The sequence below is a fragment of the Orcinus orca genome, chromosome 3 (assembly GCF_937001465.1).
Source record: "Orcinus orca chromosome 3, mOrcOrc1.1, whole genome shotgun sequence".
NCBI lineage: Eukaryota > Metazoa > Chordata > Mammalia > Artiodactyla > Delphinidae > Orcinus > Orcinus orca.
In genome coordinates, this window is record NC_064561.1 from 73685869 (window position 1) to 73700123 (window position 14255).

The window sequence follows — 14255 nt, forward strand, 5'->3', positions numbered from 1 at the left end:
CATGGGCTAATTACACAGTCTCAACTTGTCCAAAGGGAATCACGCATGAGAAGGCAGGCTCTCTCATCTTCCTTTCAGGAGGATTTCATCCCATGATTCCCCACCCAGAAGTGCAGAGTAAACAAATAACAACAATTAGGTTGACTGTGAGACCTCATAACCCACTTTCTGGGTCTTATCAGCAAAGCTAGAAGCATGTCCTATTTAACCACAGAGCCTGTGGCAATGACTATTTCACATCTCCATGGCTATGGGGATATTTCACCTCTCTCCACTGGTCAACATTTTTTACTTGCTCCCTAAAAGATAATCACCTGTATAGTATGGAATTATTAATTTCAAATGTGGGAACAATTATGTTAAAATGAGTTTTTGTCTTTTAGAGATACATAATGAATATTTATTGATGAAACTGTACGATGACTAGAATTTGCTTCAAAATGGCACAGGATGGGGGAAGTCAGTGGGGGGTTGTAGATAAAATAATAATGGCCATGAGTTGATGATTGTCGAAGCTGGATACTGGGTGCATGGGGAATCATACTATTCACTATATGTTAGTGAATAATTATTAGCTTTATAAAAGGTCTACTTTTTATATGTTTTAAATTATACATAACTTTAAAATGAGCACTCTTTAGGTAGAGGGCAGAATTAGCAATGTTTAGATTTTGGGTTGAGTATTGTAGTGAAAAAGGAGAAATGCTGATGAATTGGTTCTAGAAAAATGTGCAAGTCCAGTAATTTCTCTTTGTAATGCATTATACACTATTCTGTCCATCACCTGCCTCCAAGGCTACACTAACTCTGTAGAGCTATGATTAATGTCCTATGCATTTGCCTGCCTTTTATCTGTATTCCTAGAGTTTTTTCACCTTTGCCTTCTCTCTTGCATTAGATAAGTAATCTCATCATGTCAGGACATTCCATGTAATCAGCCCTTCACTCCATAGCACTGAGTACTCTGACTTTCCAAGAATGATAAAATTTAAAAGGATAAAATAGGAGATCAAACAGTGTAAGCCAATATTTTTCAAAAGACTTGCAAAAAGATGGTGATTATCTAAATGTTGGTTTATGTGTCAGAAACAGCTGAGTTCACTTAGTCACCAACAGTGATTCTCTTTGAAATTAAGGGGAATACATTATACTTTTTCTTCCTGTAAAACAGAAATAATCTAGTCTCAGAATGGGAAAGGGAGAGGAGGGGAAAAGGAGGGAAACAGGGGTGAGAATGGCAGCAATGTTCTCCAGTCACCCAGTGGTTGCTCCAAAATTCATTCCTAAGTGGTAGGGACAATGGACCTGTCCCCAGGTGGCTGTGCCCACAACCCTGGGTCTTGTTTCTTATTGGTATGTCTCCAACACAGCTTTAACTCTTCTGAGTAGGTGAAATTGCGTCCAGAAATCTTCTGCAGCCTCTTTTCCTCTTTTAGCATAGAGTTCTAGAAAATTTTACTGCTGTGAAAGGCCATAGCATTATTTTTAAGGTTATCCAAAGACCCTGAATGTGCAGGGTCTTGCGCCAGGTATATACAGCACGGCTGATACCAGAAGCCCAGTCTCAGTTCTACCAGCCAACTTCCCACCTCCACCTAGGTCCTAGAGATCTACCTTGGAGGTTTGTTTTGAAAATTTTAGTCTGATAGGATTCAAGGGATAGATTGAGTGCCCCATTTAAGAGCTATAATCTCTAGTTCTGGCTTTCAAAAGGAAGTTTGAGGAGGGTGACTTTCCTCTTAAGCAATGTGCTAAGATAACGGAGTGAGCTGCTGTGGGGAAGTGGTGATGTTGTCAGCCCTTTCTGGCTTCCACGCTGAAACTGCTACTCTTGGTTAGGAAGTAAAGGAGGAAGTGAAGCAGATTCATCATTGCTTAAGGAGCCTGGTATGTGCAGCTAGGATTTCCTAGCTGTTGGCTGAAGCAACAGGGGGAAACTTTTTCATACACTTGCTGGGCCCCAGCTGAGAAGGGCTGGGGAGCCGCTGGCTCTTAGGATGGACCTGCTCATATGTGTTCTCCAAGGAACTCATTAGGAACTGCTGTGATCTCATTTTTTCTGTGTATGACATTGTTCAGTACCTCCAGGAAGTTTTCTTTAGGAGAAACCTTTTATAGCAGCTCTACATGGATAATTGGTAAATATGGCTGTGATACAACAGGAAAGATTCGATTATTTGAAAGTTTCTTCCACTAAATGGACATTAACTTTTAAGATTCCCCTTCCCTTGGCCCTGTAAAAGTGGTTAAGAAAATGAATAGTGACTAGGCCCATGCTCCAGGGGTTCCAGAGAGCAGACAGAGCAGGTAGTCTGAGCTCTTGGACTCCTAGCCAGGCTCTCAGCCCTCCTTTATCCTCTAGGAATAGGTTCTTGGTCAGTTGTTAAGAATGAAAAATCCAGCTTGCTAGAGTATCTAGCCACTCTGCAGAAGTGTTAACAGATCTGAAAGGCACCTTGACCTTCCCCTGCTTGCAGACAGGCATGCCTCGAGTCTAGACTAGGCAAGGTCTCCTGCTCTTTCTGCTCCTTGAAGGACTCTGGAATGAGATGACATTTCCATCTTCCTGCCCATGGCCTAGTCCAGCCTGTGTTTCCTCTTTTGTGAAATACTTCATCAGGAGCCAAATTAAATCTCCCTTGCCTTAATTTGAGCCCATTTCTTCTTCTTTTTTAAAAAAGTTAATTAATTTATTTGTTTATTTTTTGGCTGCATTGGGTCTTTGTTGCTGTGCGTGGGCTTTCTCTAGTTGCGGTGAGTGGGGGCTACTCTTCGATGCGGTGTATGGGCTTCTCATTGTGGTGGCTTCTCTTGTTATGGAGCACGGGCTCTAGGCACGTGGGCTTCAGTAGTTGTGGCTCTCGGGCTCTAGAGCACAGGCTCAGTAGTTGTGGCGCGTGGGCTTATTTGCTCTGTGGTATGTGGGATCCTCCTGGACCAGGGCTCAAACCTGTGTCCCCTGCAATGGCAGGCAGATTCTTAACCACTGTGCTACCAGGGAAGTCCCTGGCCCATTTCTTCTTGATTAGTCATCTGAGATGACACAATAACTTCTTTTTTAAAAAAGTTTATTTTATTGAAGTATAGTTGACTTACAGTGTTGTGTAGTTTCTGCTGTATAGCAAAGTGATTCAGTTATACACATGTATATATTTTCTTTTCCATTATGATTTATCACAGGATATTGAATATAGTTCCCTGTGCTACACAGTAGGACCTTGTTGTTTATCCATTCTATATATAATAATTTGCATCTGCTAATTCCAAACTCCCAAGTCATTCCTCCCCTACCCCCCTCCCCCTTGCCAACCACAAATCTGTTCTCTATGTCTGTGAGTCTGTTTCTGTTCCATGGAAGTTCATTTATGTCATATTTTAGATTCCACATGTAAGTGATATCATATATGTATAATATCTGTCTTTCTCTTTCTGACTTCATTTAGTATGATACTCTCTAGGTCCATCGATGTTGCTGCAAATGGCATTGTTTCATTCTTTTTCATGGCTGAGTAGTATTCCATTGTTTATATGTACCACATCTTTATCTATTCATCTGTCGATGGACATTTAGGTTGCTACCATGTCTTGGCTATTGTGAATAGTGCTGCTATGAACATAGGGATGCATGTATCTTTCCAAATTATAGTTTTGTCTGGATATATGTCCAGGAGTAGGATTGCTGGATCATATGGCAACTCTATTTTTAGTTTTTTGAGGAACCTCCATACAGTTTTCCATAGTGGCTGGACCAATTTACATTCCCACCAACAGTGTAGGAGGATTCCCTTTTCTCTATGCCCTCTTCAGCAATTGTTATTTGTAGACTTTTTAATGATGGCCATTCTGACCTATGTGAGGTGGTACCTTGTTGTAGTTTTGACTTGCATTTTTCTAATAATTAGTGATGATGAGCATCTTTTCATGTGTCTATTGGCCATCTGTGTGTCTTCCTTGGAAAAATGTCTATTTAGGTCTTCTGCCCAGTTTTTGATTGGCTTTTCTTTCCTAATTAATTAATTTTTGGCTGTGTTGGGTCTTCGTTGCTGTGCATGGGCTTTCTCTAGTTGTGGCGAGCGGGGGCTACTCTTTGATGCGGCGTGTGGGCTTCTCATTGTGGTGGCTTCTCTTGTTGCAGAGTGCAGGCTCTAAGCATACGGGCATCAGTAGTTGTGGCTCACAGGCTCTAGAGCACAGGCTCAGTAATTGTGGCTCATGGGCTTAGTTGCTCCGCAGCATGTGAGATCTTCCCAGACCAGGGCTCGAACCCATGTCCCTTGCATTGGCAGGCGGATTCTTAACCACTGTGCCACCAGGGAAGCCCTGACCCAGACCTCTTTAAAGGGAACATCAATAAGCCAAAGATATGAGTTAGTAACTCCTAGAATGTAAGGTTGGCGAGCTAACCAAGAGACACTGAGGCAAGAGGCAGGCTCCAGGGCACTGAGGTGGCAGTGTGTCACAGGTTTGAGGTATGGAAGGGGATGAAGCATGCTGGAACCATTTGAGAAGGATAACTGTGTACAGCCCAAGTATACAGTGCTCGAGCAATATGGCACTACTTGGTCACATTAAGTATACACATATCCTATGATGAGATTTCTGCAGTCTGTTAACACCCTCCCCTTCCTGCAACAATCAGGAGTGTTGTTCAAAAGAGTGGAAACCTGGTGGAAGTGAGGATGGGGGAAATGATTTTTGTCAGAACCACCTCCTACAGTTGTGCAGATTGTGTCCTGAGCAAGGCTTCTACTGAGGGGGCCAGTAGGGGCTGAAACCAAACCTGAGCTCCACCTTGCCAAGCCTTGTGCAAGGGCTGTGTCCTCCAGGAGGAAGAGGTGCCTTTTCTGATGCATAAAAAGACACCACATGGATGAGAAATTGTCTAAAAAGATTGCCACATGGGTCCAAAATTGGACACACATGAGGCTGCTCATGGCAGCATTGTTTTGGGTGGCACCGGGAGTGCCCATTACTGGGGAGCAGAGAGGCCAAATGCCGTGTGTACATGGTGGAGTCCTCTGCAGCCGTCAGGAATGGTGGACTGGAGTGCACATGGCAGTGTGGATTGGTCTTAAAAACAAAGTGCACAGTGGAAAAAGTAAGACACAGTGAGATCTATATCACAAGGCTATGGATGTAAATTAAAATGCATGCAACCCAGACAACAACACACACTCCCTTGAACACATACAAGCCAAAAAATGGAATTAAAGATTAAAACAGTTGCCTGGGATTTCCCTGGGGGTCCAGTGGTTAAGACTTCATGCTTCTACTGCAGGGGGCACGGGTTTGATCCCTGGTTGGGATCCTGCATGCCGCACAGTGCAGTAAATAAATAAATAAACAAACAAACAAATAAAATGGTTGCTTGTGGAAAGGACAGGAGTGAGGAGTGGGCATAAGAGGAAATACATGCGTACATACGTAAAAGCGCAGCATGAACTGAAAAGTGATTAACACTCTGCACCTGAGGCCTAATAAGTAAAAAAATAACTAAATAAAATTAAATTAAGTGCCCTGAGCCTTGCGGTTTGAGGCTTTCTGTGGACCACCAGCATGGCTTGATCAGCATGATCACAGCTTTTTAATTATCTCATTTACAAAGATTTATATCTGGACTTGTGTGAGCTGCCTTATAACACACCTGCCTTTGTCAAACTCAGAGGTATCTGATACTGTCCTGGTCCTTAAAGTCCTTGGAAATTCCTTGTCTTACCTATATTATTTTATTTTCCTGTTAGCCATAAACAGAAATGAAAGCATCTACTTCCCTGGGGATTTAATCAAACTATAAAAACTATATGAATGAAGAATAGGGGCTGCAAAGAAGAAAAGAAAATCCTCAGTTCTTTTTGGCCTGGTTCCTTATAAATCCTGCATCCACTTTTTGCATCCAGCGAAGGCTGGCAGCTGATGGATCAGACTGGGCCCTCAGTCATTGGAATACAGTGTCTTGGCTTCTTCAAAGATAGGTCTAGATCATTCTAGACCAATGCAGTCATAAAGTACCTAGTGCTAAAAACTTTCACCATTTAAAAAATATAATTTTTATTTTTGAGATATTTCTTGGCCAAGTGTGTGTGCAACTTTAACCAAAAGAAGACCTAATATTCTCCAAGTTAGCATGTGTTCAATCAATAGGTACCCAATAAGCATAAGTTAGATTGAATGATCTTTCAAACTTGCACCCTCTGCAGTGAAAGTGCAGAGTCTTAACCACTGGACTGCCAGGGAATTCCTAGGTTGAGTGATCTTTTACCATCCATTCAGGGACACCTCTTCCCCATATGGAGTCTTATGTGTATTAGAAATGTGCCTCTTCTTCCTGAAGACACAACCCCATAGTCAGGTACAGGTGTGGCAAGTGGAGCTGCGTTGCAGCCCCACTCACCCCCTCTGCTGTTCAGGGCACAATCCACACAATGGTAGGAAGTAGCCCTGCAAACAAATAAACTCGCCTCTTCTCTCTTCCACTAGGTTTCCACTGTTTGTAACATCTTTGCTTGTTGGTCCAGGAAAGGCAGGCCTTACTGACCATCCTAATTGCCAGGTGGAGCAACAGTATCTCCCATCCCACATGCTCTTGTGGAACTTTGCTCCTGCCTTTATAAAGGTGGAGACTAATTCCACTCTCCTTGAGTCTGGGTGAGCTTGTTGACTTACTCTCAACCAACGGGACACAGCAAAAGTTGACACTGTGATTTCTGAGGTTAGGTCATAAAGAGTGATACAGCATCCACCTTGTTGGCTGGAACACTTACTTGAACTTGAAGCCCTCAGCTGCCATGTAAGAAGTCTGACTATGCTGAGGAAAGCCAGGCTCTGAGGAAGCCATGCCATATGGAGAGGCCGTGTGTGGGTGCCCTGGTCAGCAGTCCTAGTTTTTGAGTGCTCCAGGCTCTGACATCAGACATGTGAGAAAACAATCCTTCGATGCTTCTAGCTCCCAGCTGTGAAGTCATCATCAGACTTTGAATCCTTCCAGCTGAGGCCCCAGACAGCTAAGAGCAGAGAGAAGCCATCCCCACCGTGCCCTTTCTGAATTCCTGACACATAGAAGCCATGAGCACAGTAAATTGGTGGTGTTCTATGCCACTAGGTCTGGGGTGGTTTGTTACACAGCATTAGTAACTAAAATATCCATTATTTTCAACAACACCAAAATTCAGAGCAGTAAAAGAGGAAGGGAAACTGTTATAAATTAAATATTAAAAAATTATCAACTAAAAGAGACAGAAGAGACATATCAACAAAGACAAATGACATTGCTTGGCTCCTGATTAGAATAAAGTATTACAGAAAGATACTTGGGAAAATCAGGGCAGTTTGACATTTGACTGGATACTAGATGTATGAAGGAATTATTGATTTTTTAATAAAAGAAGGAATTATTGATAATTTTTAAAATGTGATACAGTGGTTATTGAAAAAAAGTCTTATTTGTTACAGATAAATACAGAAGTATTTAAATATGAAAATATCCATGATTTGCTTTAAATTGGTTTTAAAATAGAGATGGGAGGTACAGATGAAACGAGATCGCCATATGTTGATAATTGTCGAAGCCAGGTGATAGGTACATGGGGGTTTATTACATTATTATCTCTAGTTTTGTACATATTTGAAAACTCCCATAAGAAAAAGTTTGACAAAAGAGAGGATGGTAGGTCCTCTGTCCTATTCTTCCAGGCTGTGGTTTTGTGCTAACAGGTGCCTATGGTTTAAATAGATTGCTCCTCTTATAAACATGATCTCTGTGCACTTCTGGGGGCTTCTTGAGACCCAGGACCCTACACTAATGTGGAGGTTTCAGGCAGAGAAGCGGACTAGCAGAGGAAAGCATATTCTTAGGTAAATGTTTAGGCTCTCCTCAAATTAGTGTAATTTTTGGTGGCTAGAATTCCCCTTAAAGACAGAATTCTCTTCCCTGACGATACCCAGCGCAGCACTAGGTACACAGAGGAGATCCTATCAAATTGATTTGAATTAAGAAACCTGATTGTTCAGGCTTAATCCATCAGCTTACTCCAAAAGTTAGGTAGTGTTCAATTTTGAACCTTGAAATATATGTCAGCAGAAAAGCAGGCAACAAGGCTGCATGTTGCTATACAGATGACATATCTTGGAAGGTCCTTCTGTTTGCATGTGAGTTCTCTTCTTGAAGAAAGACTATTAACTCATGCTGCAGCCTGCTGCTCTCTGCTTGGTTTTGGCTATGTCACTAAGCCCAAAATAGAAAGTTCTTTTACTGCAAAGCAGGGAAAGAGGTTTAAATTTATCAATTCAAATAACAAAGGGCAGCATTATACTGTCTTTTCTTGGGTGGGGGTGGGGAGAGAGAATGCCTGCTTCATCAAGGAGAAAGAGTGATCTGACACTGGCAGAGGCCGGGACCAGGAGACAAGCATACACTGTGGTGAGTTGGGCTTGTTTCCCATCCTGGCCCCCCTCACTCTTTGCAACTGTGTCACCTCTTTTAGGACATGGGAAAGCAGCTGAGCCACTGGGGATTCAGTCCCAGAAATGTCACTGAAGTTATCAGACTGGAAACAGTTCTCTGAGCCAAACCCCTTCTCTCTCAGCTTTTAGTGGGGTCAGTACCTTGCCACAGAGTTAAACAGCAGGGAGATATTTTTTCTTGTCAAATGGTCAAACATTTTAAATGATCTCTAGGGTTGGAAAGAGTTTGGGGGAAATTGGCATTCTCATACGTTGCTGGAAGGAGGTAGATTGATCCACCCGTCTGGAAAGCAACCTGACAAGATGGATTCATGGTGTAGCAGAGAATATAGACCCAGAGGCTCTCCCACCTACAGCTGGTGGAAGTATAAACCGGCTCCATAGACAAACTCTTGTGCAAGTACAACAGGGGACATTTACAGTAATGTTCATAGCAGCAATGTGAACAAGAGCTAAATCCTAGAAACAATGCAGTTGCCCATGAGTGGAAGAGTGGATGGTAAACTGTGGTGTATTTACGCACTGGGGTATTTTACACCAGTCAAAATGAACTACAGTAAAATGTAATGATATGGATGAATTTTTAGCAAAGTAATATTAAGTGAAAAAAAAATCCTGAAAGATTACATGCAACATGATATCCTTTTTATAAAGCTAAGAACAATTTTAAAAAATTACTCTTTAGGAATATATACAAATACAGTAAAACCATATAAAAGGAAAAGCACAGAAATGAACATCTGATGCAGGTTCCCTTGGTTGGGGAGTGCAGGGAAATGAGGGGGAAGCCCTTATGGGTTAAATATTGGTTATTGTTGAAGTCCTAGCTTTTGTTTGAGGTTGTGGATTCACAGGTACTGGTTACATTATTGAAATGAATTTACCACCTAAATTAACAAAATCAGGCCATCCAGTAACAATTATGATAATGTCATGAACCAAAGATTGTGGTTAATTCAATTCTGAGAACCTGACATTAAAACAAAACAAAATAAAATAAAAACAGTCCCAGAAATGTCACTGAAGTTATTGATACTTGGCACAGTTATTCTATTTCTAAACATTTATCTTAAGGAATAAACAGAGATGCACACAAAAATTTATGAACAAGGACATTTATCATGGTATTTACAAATATAAAAATAGGAAACAATCTAACTACCAAACTAAGGGATTAGTTACCTAAGTTGGGTTACATCGATACGCTTGAAAAAAAGGTAGTCTTTTTAAAATATTCTAAGAGTATTTAAGTACCAATGTATGGAAAATACTATATATCAGTTGAATAAAATGGGTTACAGAACAGACGTACACAATATGAACCCAGTTTTTTTATTTCCTGTAAGTATATATATATACACACACAGAATAACTGGGAAGACTATACATCAGAATGATTATATCACTCTTGCCTAGATGTTATGATTATTTTTTCCTTAAACTCTTCAGTAGTTCACAAATTTTCTACAGTGATCATTAATTCTTTTACAATCAGAAATAATTTTATTATAAAATTAGATGTTAATAGTAGTAGCTAATGTAGATGCAGTATTTGTCATGTGCTAAGAGCTTTACTTGGGTTAATTTATTTAACGCTTAAAATAACCCAGTGAGGATGGTACTATTATGATCCCTATCTTACAGATGAAGATACTGAAGTTTAGCTTAAATAACTTGCATGAGGACACAGAAGTCCTAAGAAATGGTGCCTTGAATCAGGCTTCTAGGGGGCTCTTCAAAGAGTAGGCCTGATGGAAGGGTCTTGGTCTCCCTGGCTCAGGGATGGCTCCACCAGAGAGAATGAGCTTCTGAAAACAGCACTGGGAACTAAACAGCCTGATGTGGACCTGAAATCCACACAGAGAAAGAGACCCCAAGGGATGCCTGAGCCAGAGCCCATACAAGGGAGCCAAACATTGAACGTGGGGAGGGCAGACATGGGGGAACCAGGGCACCCAGCCCTGAGGATTTCTGATGAGCCCTTGTGGAAAAGGAGATCCCATTTATTGAAGAATTGACTGGAGAGCAGAGATGTTTTTACTCATGGTTCTGGCCAGCTCTAACTCCCACCAGCCATTGCACTAGGATTGGTATCCGGAGCCTTCGGTAGAGAGAAGAGCATGGGACAGAGCCAGGGACTTGGCTGCGGTCTCTTCTCATCACTCATGCTTTAAATATAAGCTCTGATGTGATCAAGGCGTCAGAGATAAAATGCCTTTCTCAAGCTCAGTCAGCAGGATATGGTATCCAATTTGGACAAGACAGTGGAAAGTAGACTCAGGGGGAAAAAATCCCTTGGTCTCAACACCAACACACGGGAGCTGAAGAATTTGACACCTTAACATTGTAGAATAAACAAATGTAGGCATGTTTTCTTCAAAACAGCTAGAACAGATATGATTTAAGAGGAATGAATTTTAACAGTTAGTTCTTCTCTTCTCAGCTGAAGAATTCTGGACTATCTTTCAAGATGTAGCTCAAGCATCAGCTTCTGTGGAAATACTTCCCAAGCTGCCTGAAGCAACAAGGCCATCCCTCTTCTATAAATGTTTAATAAATGACTTGTTTACCTGTCGGACTGTCTGTCTTCCCCTGCTATAGCATAGCTCAGTGGACTGTGTTATACACCTCTAGGTTTTCCCTGCTTTCCCTGTATCTCTTTCCATCAACTCTCCCCCCCAAGCATCCCTGTGCATGCCATGTGGTAAGTGCTAATTAGCAATTTTTTGGGAATTTTTTTTTTTTTTAGGCCGCGCCATGCAGCATGCGGGATCTTAGTTCCCCACCAGGGATCGAACCCGTGCCCCTTGCATTGGGAGCTCAGAGTCTTAACCACTGGACCGCCAGGGAAGTCCCTGGTAAGTGCTAAGTAAATATTGCTGTTGGAACAGAGAGCTGTAGAGGTTTGTGGTGTGGTCTTCTAGAATTCTCAGAGCTGGGATCCAATCCCCTTTTTGCATCTCTGATACTGGAGAGAATCTGATGAAGGCTAAGAACCCTTTCCCAGAAAACACATGCAAAAGAAAATTCCCAATTGTATAGCAGTAAATACACACACACACACACACACACCCCACCAACAAATACACAAATGAGTGCGTGTAAAACTGGGGAAATCTGAATAAAATAGGTGGATTTTACCAATATCAGTATCCCAGTTGTGTACTGCTATAGTGCAAGATGTTACCACTGGGAAATTGGGATCTCTGTTATTTCTTACAACTGCATATGAATCTAAAATTATCTCAATAAAATTTTCAATAAAAAAGAAAAATCCTGTACATTATCCTTTAGGAATTGATATATCCCCTTGAATTCACCCATGGTTCCTAATTTGAGAGCTCCCCAATATAGTCTAATCTCTACATCGTTGGAGGGGAAACTGATGGGAAATGATGTGCTCAAAGTCATACAGATTGTTGGAGGCAGAAGAGGAAATGAGCCCAGCTTTCTTTTCCTTACACTACAGCTGGCTCCTGAGAGGAAGAGAGTGCTGTCCACATTGTGCTATTTTCTTGACTTAAAGGCAAGACAAACCAATCAGGGCAACTGATATTCCCTGACATGGGGGCAAGCTGGGTAATTCGTTTGCAGAATTATTTGGTCTTTTTCTTCTTCTCATTGCTTTTTAGGCTGCCTGTACTCAGCCTATGGATGGGAAGGATCTCATTCCCAAAGAAGGTGGCTTGGAAAGGTGTGGCTTAGGGACTAGCAGCCTTTTTGATTCTGAGTGCCATAAGGGGAGCCAAACTGTGCCTATGGGTTATCCCAATAGGGTAGCAATGGAGGAGTAGGAGAGAAAAAAAGAGGGGACATCAGGAGGAAAGAGAGCAGAAAGGCATGGTAGGAGGAGAAGACAGTGGAGGAGGGGATGCGATAGGTGTATTTAGGGAGTAGGATTGATGGGGTGGGTTGGACCACAGGCCACTCATTAAGCTGCAGCCTTTAAGGACACCAGTTATTGTTCTATTCTTGGAGATTGCTAGGCATTGAAAGTGTCAGATGGTCGAGTGGTCAAGATATTCCTTTTATGAAAATCGCTTGTGATCTGATGCTAAAGGCTCTCCAGTAGTTAAGAGTTCAGGTACTCTGTACTAGTTATTTTACAAGTTACTTAATCCCTTTGTGCCTCAGTTTCATCATCTGTAAAAGGAGGATAATAGTGGTACCTACCTCATGAGTGGTGAGGAATAAATTATATAAAAATGTAAAGCATTTAGAAGAGTACCTGACACATAGTAAGTACTTAATTAGTGCTGGCCTTATAATTGTTACTACTTGACAGAGGCTCATTTCCTCTTGCTTGTTCCTCCAAAGACAGAGACAGTGATTAGCATCTTTCCTCTAAGAAACAACCATCAACATGTAGGCACTAAATTATCCACCGGTTCTCTCTTTTCTACACACACTGTTCCTTCTTCTGTTTGTGGACCCAATTCCACTATCATCCACCACAATGAGAACTTAAAGAGGAGCACATAAGTACCTGGTAATCAAGGGGTCTCCCTGTCTGGTGTTCCCTCTAATGGCTTAGGGAACAAACACTCTGGTGAGGGGAAAGTTTGTTTCTTTCCATCTGACAGGAGTGCAGTATGGTCCTATCTTTCTATTTTTACAAATGAACTTCAAAGCACTGTTTAAATGCCTCTGTGCTTGCAAATTCACCTTCTTTGGGGGATCTGATTTTTAAATCTTTCCTAGCATCAAGTTAGAGCAGTGGTGAACTGATTAATCTGGAAAATAAAGAACAAAATATGAACAGATTTTTCACTCCCGCCTCCGGCAAAATGTCCCCCTCCTCAGCAGTGTTTCTGGGAGTCTTTAGGGAACACCTCCCATGGGTTCACCAATAAGTCCTCCATTCATAGCTCTCTGCTCTGACAAGTGCCAGGTCTCTCTGAGGTTCCACTAGATTCTGGGGCTAGGCGCTCCCAATCAGGAGAGAACTAGAGTCATCAGGGAAGACTGTTCAGAGGGTGTGGGGCTTGAATGACAAGTAGGGTTCATGTAGATACAAGGGGCTATCTGGGAAGCAGGGACAGGCTGAGCAAAGAGGTGAAAGTAGGAATGGAACGGATGAGGATAGCTTTGGTCTGGGAGATTTAGGGGCCCACTGAGCTGAGTGGAAGAGCTTTTAGTGAGAGGTAAGGCAGGAGAAAAGGCCATATTGAAATGCTTTGTGAGGAGACCGTTTGAGAAGACCACAGGAGAGGTGAGACTTCTTTTCTCAAGAAAGTGAGGGCCCTTGAGTAATATTCCAGGGCATGGTAGAATATTTACTAGAACTGTTGGCTACATGTTCTTTGGGCCTGTGACTCCCCTAAAATGTGCCGTGTCATATTTACTTAGGTATTCTGAAGATTTTTTTTTCCCAATAATAAAAGCAGTCAATTATAAAAGCAATATGTTTTGTTACAGAAGTAAAAAGAAAATAAAAAACAATCCCACTCACCAGAAGCAACTGCTGTCAACACCTCACTGTGTATCTTTCTAAAGTCTCTTATAAACATATATTTTATAATATATAATTAATAAAATTAGGGTTATATCATACATGCTGTTTTGTTTTGTTTTGTTTTTTTTGCAGTATGCGGGCCTCTCACTGTTGTGGCCTCTCCCGTTGCGGAGCACAGGCTCCGGACGCGCAGGCTCAGCGGCCATAGCTCACGGGCCCAGCCGCTCCGCGGCATCATACATGCTGTTTTTTAAGGCCTGTGGTAATTTTTACAATTACTTTATCACATAAATGATAACATTCCAAATTTCAGTTAATACAAGATCACCGAAGGAATTTT

At 41.8% G+C, this 14255-nt stretch overlaps 1 protein-coding gene across 1 annotated transcript in view; it reads left to right on the forward strand.

Moving 5' to 3' along the window:
• Nucleotides 1-14139, forward strand: part of CDKL3 (cyclin dependent kinase like 3) — an 87190-nt gene extending 73051 nt beyond the window's left edge. Inside the window, 2 exon segments of the mRNA XM_049708197.1 lie at nt 11210-11318; nt 12093-14139. Of these exon segments, the coding sequence (XP_049564154.1) occupies nt 11210-11318; nt 12093-12172 (189 nt within the window). The 3' untranslated portion in view covers nt 12173-14139.
• The last annotated feature ends 116 nt before the right edge of the window (nt 14140-14255 follow it).